The 20201-nt window shown below is 40.0% G+C and overlaps 1 protein-coding gene across 2 annotated transcripts in view; it reads right to left on the bottom strand.

Moving 5' to 3' along the window:
- The window catches only part of SLC9A9 (solute carrier family 9 member A9), a 180597-nt gene that overhangs the window by 157266 nt on the left and 3130 nt on the right, over positions 1 to 20201 (bottom strand). For both annotated transcript variants that reach the window (XM_008644138.2, XM_017726473.1), the window contains exons 2-4: positions 16108 to 16310; positions 13198 to 13275; positions 12507 to 12583 (exon numbers count right to left, since the gene is read on the bottom strand). In XM_008644138.2, the coding sequence (XP_008642360.1) occupies positions 12507 to 12583; positions 13198 to 13275; positions 16108 to 16310 (358 nt within the window). The remainder of the gene's footprint in view (positions 1 to 12506; positions 12584 to 13197; positions 13276 to 16107; positions 16311 to 20201) is intronic.

The raw sequence follows: 20201 nt of genomic DNA, 5'->3' as shown, positions 1-20201 counted from the left end.
CCACCCGGTGCCTGCTGCGGGCACTGCGGGGATTCCGTGCCCGCTGTTCCGCCTCTGCTCGCTGCGGCACCGGGCGCTGCTGAGAAACGCTGTGCCTGCTCCTTCTCTCGTCGTTTGTTTGTGTTTTAAAAGCAGTCAGGATGAGTTTTTTCTCCCCTCTCTGGCGCGTGGGAAGCAAAGCCGACGGCTCGGGTCTGAGAGCGGAAGGAGTTAAAACTGTACAGCCCCAGCCACGCGTGCTGCGTGTTAAAGTGCGATCAACAGCAGGATGGGACCATTCAGAGTCTGAACGAAACCAGAAGCATCGGTCTGATGGAGCATCAGACACAAATGATCCTTTGGCCATAGCTGAGGGTGTTTTGGAAAGGTGCCAAAAGGGGATTAGGACATTTCCGTATGAGTATCCCGGGATACTCAACCATCGATAAGGCTTCTGGCTCCGGCAGAGCTCGCTGGTGCCAGCTTCTCTGAGGCTGTTCTCCCTTCGTGATACCTGAATTTTTGAGCCATCTGAATGATGACGGCAAAAGGATGCTTTTCAGATAGTCGTGGTTGTGCTGCAAATGGTGTAGCACAGGGCAGGGCAGGGCAAGGGGCTGTGAGTTGTCTCCCAGCTGTCGCTGATACCGTGTGAACAGTCACACCCTGTAACCTGTCAGCAAATGCGTTTTTCCACATCTGGAGCGAAATCACTGTTCTGCTACCTAGAAATCAAGCCCAGCTTAAAAGGTATTTTAATATCTTTGAATGAGAACGTCTGAGTAGCAGACAGGTTAGACAGGTACTTTGTTATGCTTAGCACGAACCAGGGATTTCTGTATGGGCCAGACAAGACAACTTTCATAGGAAGATTACGGAAAGCTGGTTAAGTCACCCATCTCAGAAGGATTTAGAAGGTGGCACACCCTCCCTCCTGCTGGGCTCAGAAAGTAATGACCACTGGTTTGAAACCCAGCTGGCACTTGGATAGTAAAGCTGCTTCTCAGAGATGGACACCAAGGTGCGTTCAAAACGCGACCAGCAGGCTCCACATGACCTGCTCCGGCTTTTGAAGTAAGCTTTGTTTTTGTCAGGGGATTGGACCTAAGGTCAATTCCATCCTAAATTATTTGAGTGTGATAAAAGAGTGGTGAAGGGCAAGCTCACTCTGAATGTTATTCACAGGCCAAGAAACTGAAACCAGCGGTATTCACATCCTGATGAACAAAGGAGGGCAGTCTCATAAACCACATGACATGATTTGCAATAGAGAACAGCTTCGGATAGGTTCTCTGCTTTCCTACTTTCATTTTATGATACTTATTTTCCATTGAGGTAGCATAAACACTAACTCGTTCCCCTACCAAAATCAAATAAAAGAAGATTATTCACAGGGAACAAAGCTAATGTTTTCACATGCAGTCCCACTTGGGTTAAATAAAATAGGCAAACAGAACTCTGAAAATAATTCCTATTCCTCGGTAAAATGAATCTTCCCTTGTTTTCATCAATGAGTGGGTAGTAAGGATGGAAGAAAGGAATGTGTCCTTAAAAGAAAAAATTGTTTTTCATTTTAAGTCTGAAGAACAGCAACCCTCTCATACATCAACAGGCTATAAAAAGACATCACTGGTGCAGCCTCTGGGTCAGTCACTGTGCCTGTACGTGACCTCAAATTCCTGTTGCAGAGGTTTCACTGTCAGTCATTGTCTTTTTGCAGATCAAGTGTGTTATTTTTTTTAATCAGTGACATCATCCTGCTCAAAATTTGCACCGTGCACATAAATACCATATAAGAGATAAAAGCACCCATGCTCTCAATAGCGGAGAGGTCAAAAAGGAGTGGTAATTGTTGTCTTTTCACATTTCAATTTTGGTTGCTGCTAAGCTTCAGCTAGAGAGTGGTTAGCTAGGGAGAGGCGGTGTTGCAAAGAGCAAGGAAGTGCCCAATCAGTGTATTACAGAAAGAAAAGTGATTGTTTTCCTTTTTAAGGTATGGAGCTGACTAAGAATTGAGGATAACTAGTGTTTTAAGAGCCATCTTCATGCATAATGTCCTTGCTTCAGAAGGAAGTCAAATAATCCTAATTTTTCTTCAGAAAGACCTTTTTATTGCAGATGCTGTATTTCAACAAAAGGTGAGGAGGTGAGGAGAAAGACAAACTGCCTGGAAGATAACTGTTGGTTATGGAGTAATGAGGACCAAGACAATTGAATCAGAAAAAGTGGTAGGAAGTTGAAAGTCGAAAAAGGCTGAAAGGGATGGACTAGGGGCAGCATATGTTCTGCTGTAAGGTTTGGCATTTACAGCAACATAGAATTTAGACTAACTTATGTTAGAAGGGACCAGAGGATGTCTCTAGTCAAAATTCCTACTCAAAGCAGGGTCAGCTATGAGATCAAATCAGAGTATTCAGGGCTTTAGCCACTTAGGTTTTGAAAACCTCCAAGGATGGAGATTACACAACCAGAATCTCTAGACAACCTGTTCCAATGCTTGACTGTCCCCATGAAGAAAAAGCTTTTGCTTATATCAAGTCAGATAAATTTTTTAAAGTCTTTTAAAATTACAATTTATGTCTGTCAATTTTGTCCTCTCACCATGCACTACTGTGAAGAGCTTGGCTTTTCTTTCTTGGTAATCTCCCCTCAAAGCTCCTCTTACTTAGGCTAAATGAGCTCAGTTTCTTCAGTTTCGTCTTTATGGGGCAAGTATCCCAGCCCCTGTCCATATTGGTGGCCGTACACTGAACTTGCTGCAATTTATCATCGTAGTCAAATGTATGGAATATGGAGTCAAATGTACTGGAGTTCTTAACATAATCGGTATTTTAAAGAGAACCAAGACTAGGGACACACCTTAGATGATTCATTGTCGTCTTAATACTCAGAAGAAAAGCTTTGTGTAGTATTTAAATGTCATCGGCCTCTCACTGTGTAGGGTCTGGTTACCTGACCAAGGCAGCTTTCGAAGGTTCTGTCTCCACCAAGTGCCCCATCTGTCCCAGGGCCATCATGAAAGCTGGTGTGTTTACAGAACATTTCAGGCCAAAAACACTTGTGCTCTATAAAAAACTTGTCAGATACAAGAGCACCATTTGATCAACTGGCTCAGAAGTGGGGTATGTAAAATGGTGGTGGGTGGGAGAACAAAGCATCTTTTGAGCTGGCATATTATGAATTTTTCAAGATAACAGGTAGGAGATCTCAGTCACCCACTCTCTTTCTGCTCCAATGAGTTACTTGCTGTCTGTACACTTCCCAATGTTGCTCAGCATTTGATCTGTCTAAGAGTAAAGGTGTCAGTTCGAAGAGACTGCAGGTTGCAGGTAGCTCCATGCTACTCTAGTGGAATAGGTTTTTCCTCCTCTGTTTTAAATTTCTGTTACACCTTTCAGCATGAAGCAGCTTGAAGCACTTTGCAACCAACTCATAAGTCCATGTGTACCTGGTAGAGGTCATGCTGTTGCCCATTTTGACTTAGAAGGAAACATGGCCTGGCTCTCTACCTAGCAAAGCCATACAGGTATGTATGGCCTGGAGCGATGCACAGCTTGGGCTGAAGTGGAGATGCCTTCCCTACTACAGGCTTGGTGTGCAGGTTTCTCATGCAATGTGGAAAAATATCTCTAAGAGGTAGAAAATCAACTAATACATCAGAGTCAATATACCTCCTTCTGCTTTCATCTCCTCTGTAGCCTGGAATTGCTCTGGAAAGATAGGATATACTGAGAAAGGCAGTGGATTTCAGGATAAGAGGCCATGAGGGATGCATATTTTCCATTTCACCAGCTCTGCAAAAAATGTTTTCCCTGAAAGTCATTGTAGAGACTGCAAGAGCAGACTTGCAAACTTGAGACTGCAAATGATGTTGCAGCCAAGGAAGATTTTTTGCACAGGGGTATGGATGATCCACAGCCAGAGAAATAGGGGACTGGCAATCTTTGGAAGCCACATTGTGTGTTAATTCTTAAAGGATCCATGAATATCAGGGAAGAAGACACTAGGAGCTCTATTCAAGGGTATTCTTTCCTGCAGTTAAAGCTTTGACTTTCAAGGCAACTGGGAAGACACTTTGTAAAAAAAACCCACAAAACCAAACCAAAACCACACAGACTCTTCCTTCCAGGGTACGGTTTCTTGGGAAATATCTGGACTTGAGTGGTTTGCCTGTTTTGCAACAAATGTTATTTGCATGTTTTTCAGAAGAGTGCATGATTTAAATTTTTTGATGGATTCCTGGAGAACCCGCTGGGTATCAAATACCAAATGAAACATTCTTTTTATTTTAGATGAATCTCCTGTTAGTCCAGGTTCTGTTTGTCTCTGCAGCCCCACACCTTTGGTTTTCCCTATCATAGATGTCTTTCCTTAGTATGCTGAGGTTCTTCTGGATGATACAAATAATTACACCCTGTTGCTTGGCACATCTGTTTATGAGAAGAAAAACTGTTTTCTGCATGATCAGCTCTGCCGCAGTAAACAATGTCAGATGCTTATTGTGAAATAGCTACAAATTCTGACTGAACTTGCAGCAACACATACTTGAAGGCATCAAAGTACTCTTGGAAGAACTTTCCACTCTGTGTGGGTGTCAGTGGTCTGGGAAATGCTATTTTGGATCAGTGTCTTGATTTAATCCAGTTTCTTATTCATAATTTCACAAGTCATACAAATAGGAGGTGATTTTTAAAATACTTTATAACTTTTAGACCTGCCAGAACTCTGAATTGTGGCTATGAAGAAGCCTCTTCCCTCTTTTCTCCCTGTGCAGAATTCCCCAACCCAGGTATCACAGTGGGTGTATATTTTCAAGCTTCTCTAAACTTACACTTACAAACCCATTTTGGATTCACCTCACACCTTTGAAAAAAAGTGAGAAGCAGCAACTACCCCTTGCAGCTGCAGCCACGAGTTGTATGTGGCAACTCCACAGACTGCAGTGGAATGACCTCAGATTTGGACTGACCAAAGAATCAAAACTACTGCTTTGGGCACCTGAGCTGCACATTAACAACTAAACACTAGTTCTTTTCCTGCCAGGGCTCAGTGTTCATCTGCCTTCTTTGGAGAAGTCTGGAGAGACTTAGCTTGATTTTTCAGCTAAATCATCTCTGTTGAGTTTCCTCAAGTCAATGCAAAACTGGAGCAATTCTGTCTCATGACTGAAAGAAAATGCCTGCATTCACTCCAAGATGGGACATGGAAGCAGCCAAAATCTAAAAAAGGGGTACAGCAAAGGCACTGTACTCTTACAACGGTTATAGTACATTCAGTGAATGTCTGTGTATTAGTTTTCTCTTTATTTCCACTCATAGGCTGAATATCTGGCTTCAAAAGATTGTTAGAAACTGTTGAAGTCAGACCTCTGATGTTCAGCGGGTTCTACCACTGAGGAGGGCAAGTGGTCTATATATATTTTTTCCCTCTTTCTCCCTCAGTTAATTTCTACAGCACCAAAATACTTTCACACTCCCCCTCACCAGTTTCTGTTTGTACCAAAAATGAAGCTTTTATTCTTGCTTGTGGGGAGGTTAAGCATTTGCTATTTACAAGTGGTGTGTGTAGGAAAGAGGGACCTGGGGATTTTTATGTCATTTGATGGGAACATGCAGTAGAAAACAATATTTTAATTAGGAAAAAAATATTACTTTCCTTATACATGAATTGAGCCTAAATTAATACAAAAGTTATCACCTGGGAAGGCAAGAGCTTAGCTGGTGCAGCAGCAGATAATCCTTGTAAAGTTATTTTCTTAGTTTATGGAGAGCTCTGTAACAGAGATTTTGTTTTTTGTTACCCTTAACCTGGCCCCATTTTCCCTTGCAGAAACAGTTCCAAAATCCAGAAGAATCCCACAGCACCTCACAGTAAATTCAAGCCAAACAATATTTGGCTTTGCTCTGCTGGAGCACATAGCTACAAGTGTTTCATTTCCAGGCTGTAAAGTCTATCCATAGCCCTTCAGTGAGAAAGAACAGCCAGATAATAAGCTCAGTACTGTTTCTATCAGCAGACTCCATTTGTATATTCCATTAAGCTTCCAGCAGAAAGTAATATACACACCCATAACCTCACTGAACTTCCCTCTAGCCTTTGCCAAACTACCAAAATACCTGTGAAAATAAAAAAATATCACCAGTCTTGCAGAGCTCAGTAACCACAAATACTGCCTGCTGAAGCTCTCGGGTGCGTGTCTCCTCACTTTTAGAATAATGTTTGGGTAGGTATAACAATGAGAGAACTAAATCTCTGACTGAAGAGTTGCATCTTACCCTGGTAAACTCTGCAAAGGAAAATTGAACATTTCTTGGTAGTGCTGCATTTGAGCAGAAATGTTATTAATTCAGTCCAACCCATCCTTCTTTAGGAGGCACAAAGAGGGACTGCTAAAACAGTACAGTTAAGAGTGAAGAAAAAAATTTCATGTGATGGTGGAATCTTGATACCACAGATATTTGAATGGAGAATGTCTACTTTCATAGAAAGTTATGATGGAAAATCTAATCTTGTGGTCAACAAAAATATCTGGATAGGTATTTGATATTTCTTGATACTCCTTTCTTTTTCTCTTTCAAAATTTTTTTCTTATATAGGTGTATGTCTATGTATAGAAACAAAAACAATTGTCCTGGTTTTCAAGTAAAACTATTCAAGATTCAGTTTTTAAAAAAATAATTTAGAAAGATAATATAATATAATATAATAATAAATATATTATATTATTGTAGTCTCAGCATTTAGTGATCATATGCAGACAGCATTTGAATATTCACTTGTAGAATGGTGAGAAATGGCAAAGGAAAGGATTCCTGACTGCCTGTGAGAATCAAGTATGATTAATTTATTCCTCACACTTGAATTTAAATGTCAGAAGAGACTTCTTTGTCCAAGCTGTTAGTCACTGCAGTTAAACACAGGCACACAAAAGAAATACCTTGATTCTATGAGGGTTTTTTAATTAGAAGTTGAACTTTGAGCACTGATTGCCATGAAGTGATCTGACATGGTTACTGTAAATCCAGCATCCATGGGCTCACAGACGTACTGGAATGAATCAAGCCAAACTAACCACCTGTGCCTCCAGTTGACCTATGGAGAAGTCCTGTCTCCCCAGCCAGAGAAGGTTATGCAAACTGAGCAGCTAATAACAACACCAGCATCTTTCCTCTTAAAACAGGGATCATCCTGGAAGGATTTTTGCTAACACCACTCTTATCAATTTGTTTGCTTTTTGTAACTTCACTTGTTCAAAACTATAATTACTCTACTTTTTCTGATCCAAACCTCATTTTTTATCTCAGCTTTATTCAAACGAAATTCTCAGTGCAGCCACAAAGACAGATCAAACTTGGCCCATGTTTTCTGCAAATACATTTGTTATTTGAGTTGCACACTAAGATAGCTTTAAATTCCAGAAAAATCAGGCCTTGCCAAAAGTAGTAGACAGGCTGGAAAAATATGAGTAAGTGACTGCAGACATGCTGCATTCTGAGTATCAAAAATGTTGTTTTGGCATTGCAATTTGAGAGAACCCAAGTGAAACCAAATAAAAAATCACAGATAAGCCGAACTTAATAATGTCAGTGCTCCTGTGCATAGGCATCTTGGCCCTGGCTGCCACTGAGAATGCTGATCAAAGAAGTCAAAAGGATTTCAAGAGGGGAAAAATGCAAATAGTTCTACACCCTCTGCTGCTCAATATGTTGCTCTGATAGGTTGTTACCATAGTGTCAAGATTTTTCCAAATACTTAAGCACTCTTCCATTATCAAAATAGAAAATATCTATGACAGACATCAATTCTGGAAGATGTAACCCAGCACAGTTTATTAAAAATAGAATCTAAGTGAAGAGAACACTATTCCTTGCAGAAGTTGAAATTAGGTCCTTCTCCCTGCTTCTTCCCCAGGTGTAAAACCTAAAAAAAAGGCAAGAGGGGGCAGATGTTCATTTAATACTTCAGCAGCCCAGTTTTCATGCACTCACTGAGTAGCATCAGCTCAGTGGTGCTTCAGCTTACAGTGATCATAATATACAGCTAATATTGAGGTACATACGGAAAAGTAGAGCAACCCTATGTAGCAGTCCCACAGAAGCATGGCTGGCTACACAAGTATGTGCAGAAAACCCCTGGAGTCCTGGAGGATATCAAATGGAGCATAAATCAGAATGGGACTTCACAAGAGCAGCTATGCAGGGTGACTGCAAACCACATTGTGTTCATGGAAGCACGGTGAGCAAACCAAGCGAAGACATGAAGTCTTTTGTTGGCACTTGAGAGGTGACATCTGGAATAGAGGGTTTGTTTTGGACTCCAGTACAGGGAAGACAGATAGGAGACAGCTCAGCAGAGAACCACCAAGGTAATTCGAGGGCTGTGACATATGAGAAGAGACAGAAGCTGAGCTTTCTCTTGTAGATGGGAGTGGAGCTAAGTGCTATCTTCAGGTGGGTCCAGAGAACATAGAGCCATCTTCTGAGGGCTGCATAGGGAAAGGATGGGAGGCAAGGGTTACAAGGTGAAGCAAGGAAAATTCCAATTGGATAAACAGACAGTCTTTGTAGTGATGGTGGTTAAGACTGGAACAGATTTCCCAGAGTTCTGGATGACTACAGACATCCAGACATTGCTTCCAGGATATCCTAATTTAGGTTAGGATAACTAACCTAAGTTATCCTCTGAGTCTATGAAACTCAAGAAGTCTCCTCCAACAAAAGACTGCCTGCTCTGTATCAGACTGAGCCTCAGAGAGACTTGGCCTGTATGGCTTTTCTTAGGAAGAAAGAGCTGTCTCAGTGATTATTCCACACTACTCTTCAGAAGATAGGAAGCTGGAACCACTGACAGAGAAAAGATCTGTTGAAAGACTGGATCTTATATAATCTTATGTCATGCAGACCTGGAGTCAGCAGACTGTTCACCATGAAGGGGACCACTTCAGCAATTCTGCAGTCAATAGGGCTTGGAGAGGGAGAGTTTCCCCTTTCCCTTATAGGATCTCTCTGCATGGATCCTTGGTAGTCAGATTTGGTACAAAGGGCATAATTTTGCTTTGCTGGGAAAGCTTTATATCCTTCATGTATGTTAAGAGGCCGAGGACAGTCTTACAGCTAACATGGGCAGGCATTCCTTAGAGCAGTACTTAGCTGAAAGCAAGTACGTTTTGGCACAATCTTCACTAAAAAACCCCACTCTCTCTTACTCCTCCTTCTCTCACCCTCAGTGGGAATATCTGATTATAGCCTTTTCACTCAAATTCCACACAGCTCCTCTTTCTTGAGGCCTTTCACACAAAAGCAAAGACTCACAAAGAGGAGACAGGCACCATTGTATCTGTGTGTTCCATGGCAACGTTTTAGCACTCTAAGAGTTTGCAACAATCCAAATGATGTTTCTGTTCTTTATTAATGATATTTCCCAGCTGTTTCTGATTGACAAAGAGAGGTCTGGTCCTTCTTTGTTACAGGTTTTGCCTTGCCACTTCAGTGAGCCCCAGAAGGGTTCACTCATCTGTAACCCGGGCAGCAGGAACACAACCCCAGTGAGAGGCTGCAGACACACAGAGCTTGAGCCTGTGGATATCAAAGTACTGTTTATGTGTGTGTTGTGCTCACATAATGAGAAGAAAGCACATGTTTAATCATACCTGTGCACAAAATATTTCTTTATAGCAATGAAACCTAGAAGTACCTCAGGGTTCTGCCCTTTCTTTTGTAACAGCAACTAGTTCTTCACCCTTTCTGTCTGAAGACATATTTTTCTTTTAGGGCTTACTTTTCACTCCTTTCAGTAGAGTTTTCATATAATCTTTCTTCTTCATGCAGTCATTATCTCCTTCTTATGCTGACATGTACATTATGCAAACATGCTTCACATTCACACAAGCCCTGCTCTGAATATATTACTGCCTTCTCTGCAGTGATTCCAGTGGGTGTTGTGGGTTTGTACAAGAACACCCTGTAAGGCCCAGTGCTTACTACTCTCTCCCTTAAGGTTTCCTTTTGATCTTTATCCTGACTTTGGGCTGGAACTTTGAATTGCTAGTAGGAATTGTTCTTAGTAGGAACTTTTTGAAGTAGATTCTATCTGCATTTATTCTGTTTTAAATAAAATAGCATGGATACAGGCATGAAAGTATTTGGAATATAGGCTAAATTGAATATATTATGTTTATTTTAACAAAATTATCAAAGCTGCTCTGGAATTTTCCATTAACATGGCAATGTCAGAGTCATACACTAAATGCATGTTTAAAAGCATTACTAGGTTGGACAACCCTAATGCTTTCCTGCAGTCTCACAGATCTGTTGGCTATTGGTTTATGTTGAATAGCCGAGACAAGAGAGAGAGACAAGAAGCACAGGAATGGTCCAACTGAGATCCAGAACCACTGTTACCTCAGAACTGTGCTACCATTCAGCTCAAACTGTTGTTAGGGTATAGATTTTTTTACTGAATTTATAATTTCAACCTTAGGGGTGCTCGCTGCCATATAAATGGGTAAGAAAAGAAACAAGAACAAGGTTCATAGGTATGTTAATGCAAATAAAGACAGAGGAGAAATATGAGTGGTGCAGCTGTCCAAGCTGTGAACTTCAAGAAGTGATGAGGTGCCATTTCTCGAGGAAATTTTCACAAAGAAAAGTGAGATGAAGCTTTTCCTCCTCCAATAAATGTGACACATGTCACAGTGCCTCCTGTAGTTACAGCTTTGGGTCTGAAAGGCATCCTTTTTCCTGAGCCCATAGACGTTCAGTGGTTTTTCTTACATGAAGGGGAGACAGCCACACTGAGAGTTTACACTCCTTTGTATTTCAGCACAGAAGATGATCATACTTTGATTGCAGAGTCTAAATTTTCCTGGCACTTGGAGTGACCATGGCTTGCAGAGCTTTTAATAACACAATACCTCCTGTGCATTATGCTTACTAAGCTACTTGATTATTCGGAATCTAGGAGATCAAGATAGGTATGATGACATACACATAAAAGAATGGTTTTAAAATCATTGAACTCTAAGTTATAGGTTGTTCATGTATTTTACTATTATTAAAATGATATTAAAGGAGAAAGTTCCATCTCGTAATGATGCCAGCAAGGGCTTTATACCTTGATGCAGCACATACATCTTTACTTAAAGAAAGGGAAAGACAGACATTAAAAAAATTAACTGCTTCTATAATTTGATGCTGCTGTCCATACAGAACCTCAACCAGTTCTAAATTCAAGCGCCCTCACAATACCTGAGGTTTTTCCACATACCTTTCCGTATCATGCAGAGATTAAATTTCAGAGTTCTACAGCCCAGGCTCTCAAATAAGGCCTACAAATTATAGTGTGCTTCCTAGTCTAACACCTGAACACCAGAGAGTTCTGTGACTTTTTTGCCAATTTAACTCTGCACAATACCAGCAAGATCAAAGCCTCTCAGCAAGACTTACTCATTTCCATGCAGCACTGCTCCATCACCTCCCCAGACCATCCAGACTGAGGTAGCTCAGCCATCTCCATGCAAGTCCCCAGCACAGAAATGCCAGGAGATGTCAGCGATGCTCAGGCTTAACTGGGAGCAGTGCACTGCTCCTCTTAGTAAGGCTCTGGGCAGGCACAAAGACCCTCTCACTGCAGAGTCCAACTCTGCTCATTCGTTTTCCCCTGCATCAGGAATTTTTCCAGAATGTGAGAGCTGAAGTATCTATGTGAAATTCATAAATATAATGAAAAACTTGAAATTTTAAGATCCAAAAGGATTTTTAAATGTTTTGTTTAATTTTCATTGGGTGAATCGAACACACAAACAGAATTTTCACACCATGCCAGCCTGGAAAGATATAATCCATTTCTGACTAGCAAGTATTTTCTTTAGTTAGGTAAATTTGAAAAAAAATTAGAAACTTTTCCCTAAGCAGGTCCGAAACTAAAACAGGATATATTGCCCCTCTACTTTCTTTCCTTCCTCTTTTTCTGTAGAAGCCATTGAGTCACCCAGGCTCAATTGACACATAATTCCAGACTGAGGCTTTTCATGTGATCTTCAACTAAAAATTTCACTTAGCCTTTGAAATTACTCCAGTTATTTTACATATATGCCATGAGGTATCTATTCCTACCCCCTCTGAGATTTAAAGTCCTTCCCTTACTGTTAAGAGATCTGCTCTTCTCTAGAAGAAATTCTGGTTAGAAGCATGGATTTTCAATTGAGACAATGGTCCTATTTCTCAGGACAGATGGTTACAGCTATGGAGTGTAGAAGGCAGTTTATGCTTACACCAGTCACAGACCAAAAATGAAGGACACAATTTTCTGAATGCCTGGGACAGTCCTTGGCTATCCAAGAGTTTTGCCTTTTCCATCTCAGCGTTCCCTGAGAAGGAATTACTTTATCTGATACACAAGTTGCTAAGTATATTGACCATGCAGGGTCTGTTATTTATTGACCATGCAGGGTCTGTTATTTTTACAGTTTAGTTTTTAATTGAAAAAAAATACCAAGCATGTGATAACAGCAGAAGACACTCACTTACCCAATGACAATGCAGGAGATGGCAGTTCCCAAAAAGGCATAGGTTAAAATTGATCCTAAGTTACGAAAAAAATGTCTCTGGGGAGGAAAGTTGGAAAGAAAGTCCTTTGTAATATAGTGAATAAAAAAGCATCCAGACCAAGTAGAAACACATTTAGCAGTACCATTTGTTACAACACTTATCACATATAGAAGATGGAACAATATTGGCTGCTTTATTTATTTTGGAAAATACAATTCAAAGACATTTAATTTTTTTCCCCAAGCGGAATGCCATCAAAGTTCCCTCTTTTTTATGTATCTGGACAAATGTTTCAGGATCTTAGCAGAATTTCACATTGGAAGTACCTGATACAAATGGTATCATAACCCCATGCCTTGAACAAAGTCCTGATCAGGCAGGATGTGAAACACAGAGAGGCTGCTCCTGCCTGCAGTTCACGGCATTCAAAGTGGTCTCTTCTGAAAACAGGGAGGCCTAAGTGTCCTAAACTGCACGATCAGATCTTTGCACAGGGACAGAAAGGGAGCAGAATGAGGGCCATGGATCATTCATTTTAATCCGTTCCTGCCAAGTTCTTCCCAGGCAATATAATTGTTAGCTGACTCTGTCCTCTGTCACTGGCCTGTTGGGTCTACAGAGCAGCAGCCACACTCAGTCCCTTTTGTCACATAAGGAAAAAGACACATACCTTCTTCAAACTATATCCAGCATGAAATATAATGGGTGGCAGCAAAATATTGAAGAAGATGGAAGGATCAAAGGTCATCTGCCAGAAAGGACAGAAGAGAGGGTAAGAACAAATAAAGTAGCATTTAATTTGATATGATAGGTTTTAATTGTATCTTCTTATCAGGACTGATCTCAGGCTCACCTCCACTGTCTGTGGGATTATTCTGAATTGTTTTCTTGGAAGTATAAATGGGTAGTTCCTTACAGTTTACAGATGCAGATTACTACTTGAAAAGTATTCCTTCAAGAAGGAGATCAATCGCGTGCTACATTACAGGTAACACATAAAAGCAGCGTTACCTGCCCTACCAGACATCAACTTGACAGTCCCATGACATGACCCCTGGGTCAGACATGGATCTCCTGTTCACTTTCAGGAAAGATACATCAGCAGCATTGGGCCTCAATTCCCTGTGTACAGAATGGCGATAAAAGGCCTACACCACCAAAACCAATGTAACATTTCCTTTGAAGGAAATGGTTTATAAAATAGCCATTAAAATTTTAAAGTAATGCTAGAATGAGGAAATGCACTGAGGCCTTCAACTTCTGGCACAGAGGAAGACCAAGGACATTGCCCAGCCACTGCAATTCATTACAAATAGCTTTCAATAAAATAGAATTCTCTTTAAAATTACAGCATTGCTGGAGAAAAAAACAAACTTAAATAAGCCTGTGTACTGCTTAGTGTTCTGTCAGTGGGCTATATTATATCAATACTTTTAAGTGACAGGAGGTAATTAGTGCAAAGGCTTGCATTTTGTTCAGATGAAGTGATATTTTAAGGCTACAGTATTCTAGATTATTTTTCTTCAAAAGAGTAAGACCTGCCTACAAAATTATTTCTGCCTTCTTACTAACAGCTTGATTTGATAAACAGGAAGTGAGAGCTGAGACTTTTTTCCATCTTGCTCACTTTGAGTTATAAAGCTGAAAGCGAGCTAAATAACCTGCCAGCAACATTAGCTGTGCTGGCACCATCATTGAAAACATGATGGAAAAAGGATTTTCTTCATTTATGAACTAACATTTTCAAATGTTAATTTTGGAATGAATTCAGCAAATATGTCAAAATATCTTTTCTGTGGGCATCAGAAATCCTGACTGCATGTTTTATTATTCAAAACCATGTTCTAAAGAATACATGTTTGTAAGTCATGGCACAATCTATTCTCTCTGATAAAAGGCACTAAGTAAACACTTTTACTGCAGTCAAAAGGGAATTACAGTTGTACAAAACACAGAGCATGGTGTGATCATGCTTTCTGTTTTTTACATTAGTGCTTTTGCCAGTCAGGAAGGCTGCCAGGCATTGTCTCCTAAATACAGCTGAATTTATCCCTTTTCCTTTTTTATTTATTTTCTTTTCAAGAGGGCATCTGGCAGGAAATTTTAAAGGAAAAAGAAGTGAAAATCTAGGCAGACTGAGGTCTCTCCAATAATTTAGAGGAACTACAATTCACAGTAGAGACTTTTAAGAGCCTTCCAGCAAAGTGAGATTATGGAAACAAGATCAGGCAGTTCCCTGTAAGGTCACCAGAAATTTCTGTGCAAGTCAGTACTCCTCCTTTGTCCTAAGTCAGCTTCAGTACCAGGTCTGATGAAGATGATCAAATGCAATGGATTAGTACATATGCCCTGGAAACTAAACACACACTTTGGCTAAGACAAAGCTGCAACTGCAACCAGCTAGCAGAAAAAAGGATGAAGATTCAGCAAAACCTGATTAGTCTTACTGCCACAGTATTTTCCTGTCTCCACCCACCACAACTCTAATGGTCCTTGACAGTCTAGTTCTTTCTGAGAAGGGCAAGTCTGGCAGTAACAGCAGAACAGCAGACAGGCACACAATGGTGCTGCATCAGCAAGAAATTTGAGCAGATGGTTAAATCCTAATTCTGCTGAGCTCCCCAGTGTACATTGTAAGCATAACTTAAAAGTTTTTATAACGATAACCGTATAATACAGAGGATCATGTATTACTGTGCTACACAAACAATAATACTTGAAAGAAAGCAAAATAATGCATTGCAATATTTTAAAAAGCCATTGGTAAGGGCTTAGAAGCTTCATGTGAATATACAATGTCTTTGAGCACAAAATCCAGGTCTTAAAAAGTGCCTCTGCACTGCAGTGTTCTTCAAATGGCTGCCATTTTTTAAAACAAGCGAACATCATAAGAAGCAAATATTACATAGGCAGGGAACGACTCTAATAACAAAGTAAAATATTTTGTTATATACTGGAACAGAGAAAAGGGCATGACATTGTGAAAGACTGCAAATTTTCTCCCGCACTTCCCTTTTTGCATCCAGCCTGAATTGCCACAATGGTATCTCCCCATGGCAGCGAAGTCCCTGCTGAGGACCACTGCAGGAGTGGAAGAATGTATGAGAATGCTCTGATGAATTAAAATGTACATTAAGTACATATTTACAAGTTTGTGTTTTGAAAGATGTTTAGAGTTGGCAGTTTCCTCTGCTGTCCACAGGAGGTAACCTCCCCTTGCATTATCCTGCTAGAGCAAGTCCCTTTGAAGACAGAGGAAAAATAAAGATACCAGTGGGGTTTATAAAGGTTTAGTGGCAATGAATCCAAGTTAACAGCTGTGTCTGTAATGAACTCAGTGTCTGCAGGAGATGGGACTGTCATTTGAAACAGCTTAGGCAACCACTCCGCAAGCACACAGTCAGCTTGGAGCTAAATGATGGTCCTTTACTGCTCTTCATCACTTACCTTGCTCACCCTAAACTCAGAATAGACTCTCTCTCTCTGTCTCATTTTAACGTGAAGCTTATTTTCCTCTTTCAAAGGTGAAAATAAAATAAATATCTTACAGAGTTTAGAACAAAAATAAGATAGGTTTTACCTTTTGAAGCATCGCATTGCCCTGGTGACCATTGACATTGTGGTGGCTGATCTCTCTTTTGTATTGATATTCGTAGACCTGATTAGTTATGTTAATAAGCAGAGTGGATGGCCTAGATTTCAGCTTTTCACATTCATAAACAGTCCCACTTTCAACATCTGGTGATTTTGTCACATACTGTATAATTAATCCCATTAAAAGGCCTGGAGAGTAAAGAAAAAAAGAAAAATGAAAGAGATTCAAGTATTTTTAAGTATTTGATGCTACAGATTTACCAGTTTAGAGAAAAATTAGCTCTTCCAAAACCGTAGGAAACCTTCTCAGGGTTTCTACATTTACAGAACCTCTCTCAACACTTCATGGATGACCACAAAATATTCTTCCAAAATGGTCATTTCATTAGAATGCAGATGTTGGTTTGACATATGCACAGTCGTACTCCTGTTTTTGCGATCCAGGTTCTGGCATAATAATTAACTGAGTTTTCTCATCCATTTCGTTTTCAGTAGTTATTTAGAGCAGGGAGATGCCTGCACAACTCATGTGCTGTGCTGAGCCTATAAACATCAGCTGTGCTGTTGGAGATTTTACACACTTCATTTGTGGGGACAAAACTCTGACACATCCTCAGGCACATTCTGCTTTCTGTAGAAGACTGCATTTTTGAGACTGCATAAACATAGAAAAATAAATCAGGAAGAAGGGAAGGAATAATAAGACTATCTGAAATTTAGGACTCTTACCTAAGACACATATTTTGTCTCTCTTTACACTTAACAGGAAGGAAAATGTACTTCTGCAGCCATCCTCGGGATGGTATAGCTCTTTCTGTTGGCTCTAGTGGGAGGCTGCATGTTTACTTTAGGAGAGGTGAGTAATATTTAGCTAGATAACATTACTGAGATTATTTCCACCCTCAGAGACTTTGATTTGGTTTAAAATTTAATTTCCATACTTCTTTTATGCGTCCTATATGCTTTAAGTCCAGTGTATAGGATGAACAATTTTACAGTTACTAATTACTAACATATTCATAAAATGCTAAGAATACTCAGATTAAATATTGATGGAAGAGACCTAAGCATCTAGATAGACACACTTACTAGTGAAAGATAAGAAAGAAATTAAATTACAGGAAATATCAGAGAAGCATCTGCAAAACATGATGTTACAATTTCAGTTTGATCCCATAATCAGATGGTGATACAAGTGATCACAAGGACCTTGAGAGTCTGTGTTATTGTCACATCTTCTCCTAAGAGAGACTCTCAGAACTGCAGATTCCTAGTGCACCTGTAAGTCAAGTTTGTAGCTTCTTGCAGTGATGCTGAGTAACAGCTGTATTGCCTGTTTAGTGTGTGCACGCTTTTGCGCTTGTTTAGAATCTATTGTTTAGTATGGTTGCTTTCTTTAAATGACAGAGAATTTCAATAAGGTGTAGAAATCCCAAGACCACTTTCTTAAGTTACACAGCATTCATGCAATAAATCAGATAATAAATCTGGCTGTAGTAAAAGACAGAGTTCCTCAAAATGTTAGGGGAAAGCATTTATATGTAAAGGGAAGCAAGCACTGCACGTGTTACAATGAAATATGACTTCCACAGTGGTCAGCCCAGATGTCCAAAATCACGAGTCAGAAACCAGGAAACCATTAATTAGTTAAAACTGTCAGGGTTTTCATCTTATTTTTATTAGATTTCCACTAGAAGAACCACATATTAAATTTTTAAATTCAATTTCAAATACATTAAAAATTCAACTTAATTTGATGCTTGAACAAGACTTGACGTTTTTCATTCTCTGGAGCACAAAACTTACAGGTTTTCCTTTGCCATTTTTGTCCGTATGACTCAATGTTTTAAACTACAGTCTCTGATGCACTTCTATTACCAGGTAATCTGCTCAGGTAACAGAAATATTTTGCAGACATTCACCAAGGCCTGTGCAAGATTATCAAAAAGTGTTTTAAGCACATTTATTTAAATGCAGCATTGAAACAGAAAAGGGTGTCACTGATGTTACAGATTTCTTTAAAAAGTCTCAACTGTCCTTTGAAGTCGGATCTTGAAGCAAAATCTCACTCTAACTACAGCTCAGTCATGTTTCAACTGAAGGCAGTGCAGGTTTTCCAGCTTCTTCAGTGGAAGCAGGATAAAATCCTTAATCATAGATTTGACCATTGGAAGGGATTTTTTAAGTCACCGTGCCAAATTCCTGAGCTAAACAGGACTGTTGTTTCCCCAGGATTTCATATAGTCACCGGTTAAATGCTTTCCTTAGTAAGGACACTCAGGGATGCAGTTTTAGTCATTACTTGATTTTCCCAAATATTTAAGATTTTCTTTCAAATTTCTTCGTTTGCCTCAAAAATGATGTTCCTCTCTTCACCTCACCACTACAAAATGTCAGTTTCTGACTTAATTGTGATTTTCCCATACTGTCTTCTGAGTCCTGACAACCTTTTTTCATTGTGAACGCTGCAATCAGGAAGACTATAAAATATTCTGTTTTATTAAGGTCCAGGGATTCCTCTTTCTGGGACCTGTTACATCCATTTCTGCCTGTGAGAAACAGGGATACTCAGAACACACCATTAGAAGGCAACTACAATTATTTCACACAAGAGGCATACTGGATTTTGAAAGTAAAAGAATCATAGTGCTTAATCATTAGACACCTCCCCCAAAGCTGAATCCAGAACTGATTGTGCCTCAGTTCCAAACACACTAATGGGATCCTCAGAAGGGGCTGCAAAGGGCTACTGTGAGTCAGCTTTCCCTCTGCACACCTGTCAAAACTTGTCCCCTCAAAACCTGGGGAAACACCTCTAACCACTGCAACCCAAAGCCATTTTATGTGAGCACCACAATGGCTCTTCTGTCATTCAGCCTTTTTTTGTTTTCCCTCCAGTCTGATCCACTAATCCCATGGAGCATAACTGAAGGCTGGTACATCTGCAGTCAGCCCCACCTCCACCTAGGGGGTACCACCCCCTGCCTAGGGGTGACAATTACTCAAGCTGAGAAAATTTCAATTAAATTTGGTAATTAACCTCCCATATAAAAGGCACAGATTGGCTTGCTGCTGGTTTGGGTTTTTGTGTTGTTGAAGTTCAATTCTAGCTGCCTACTTGCAAGAGTGTTTTAGCCTCTTACTCAGAGCTGAGAGGTGGTACCTCTATGTGAGCCTGATACCTGACTTCTGGGGAGGATGAGTAACGTGGATACTTGAACTCAGTTTGTCACTGTGTAGCTCTGGACTACTGCTGCACTAATGTGAAGAGCCATGACTTACATCTTATATGGGGATTTGGTGCCTAATGGTTTATAGCTGAGGTTTCTAAAGATATCTGGCTCTGCATGAGGTGCCTACAGGCACTTTGGTGTTTTATTGGCTCATTGTGTCTTCTCCAGCACTAAGAGGCCACATCCTGGGGCCTGGTGCTACAAGATGGGTCACCTACTCTGATACCAGAGAAGTAGCTTTGTTTTCATCAGTGCTGGTGTAGATCATCTCCCACACTGTTCCTGAGTGTGCTCTTGTCTAGCAAACTCTCTCATATCCATCTGCCTCCCTGGTATACAGAAATCAGGAATTAAGTTGAGTTTACTCTTTGTGGTCTGTTTATCAAACTACAACATGCAGAGAAACTTGCTCTCTGAGACCCAGGAAAACCAGGGAATAAATGAATAAACCAGTAAGTCTGTATTTTTCCTCTTTCTTTGTGAGTGATTTTTCAGTTTGGTCTCAAAACAAACAAAATATTTTGAGTCTTTAAATACTTTCAAGCTAAATGCCTCCCAGTGTATGTGTGTATATATATATATTTTTTTTGAAATGTTGAATTCCTGTTGAATTAATTCTTGTGAATTAATTCTGCATTATTTGAAATGCTTCTAGTTTTTTTACTTTGTAGAAAGATTTTTGAATTAAATTTAGCTATACTTAATGTTGAACCACACTTTGATTAAAAAAAAAAATACACCTCAGTTGTTCAAATTTCTAAATGGACAGTATGGTTGTGGGGTTTTTTTCCTAGCTGGAACTATTCAGCCTAGAACTGAATTTTCTTACAGAGCCTATGCAAAAAAA

This window comes from Corvus brachyrhynchos, unplaced genomic scaffold (assembly GCF_000691975.1).
Source record: "Corvus brachyrhynchos isolate BGI_N302 unplaced genomic scaffold, ASM69197v1 scaffold221, whole genome shotgun sequence".
Taxonomy (NCBI): domain Eukaryota; kingdom Metazoa; phylum Chordata; class Aves; order Passeriformes; family Corvidae; genus Corvus; species Corvus brachyrhynchos.
Note: the sequence above shows the minus strand (reverse complement) of the source record. Positions and strands in the feature narration are given on the sequence as shown.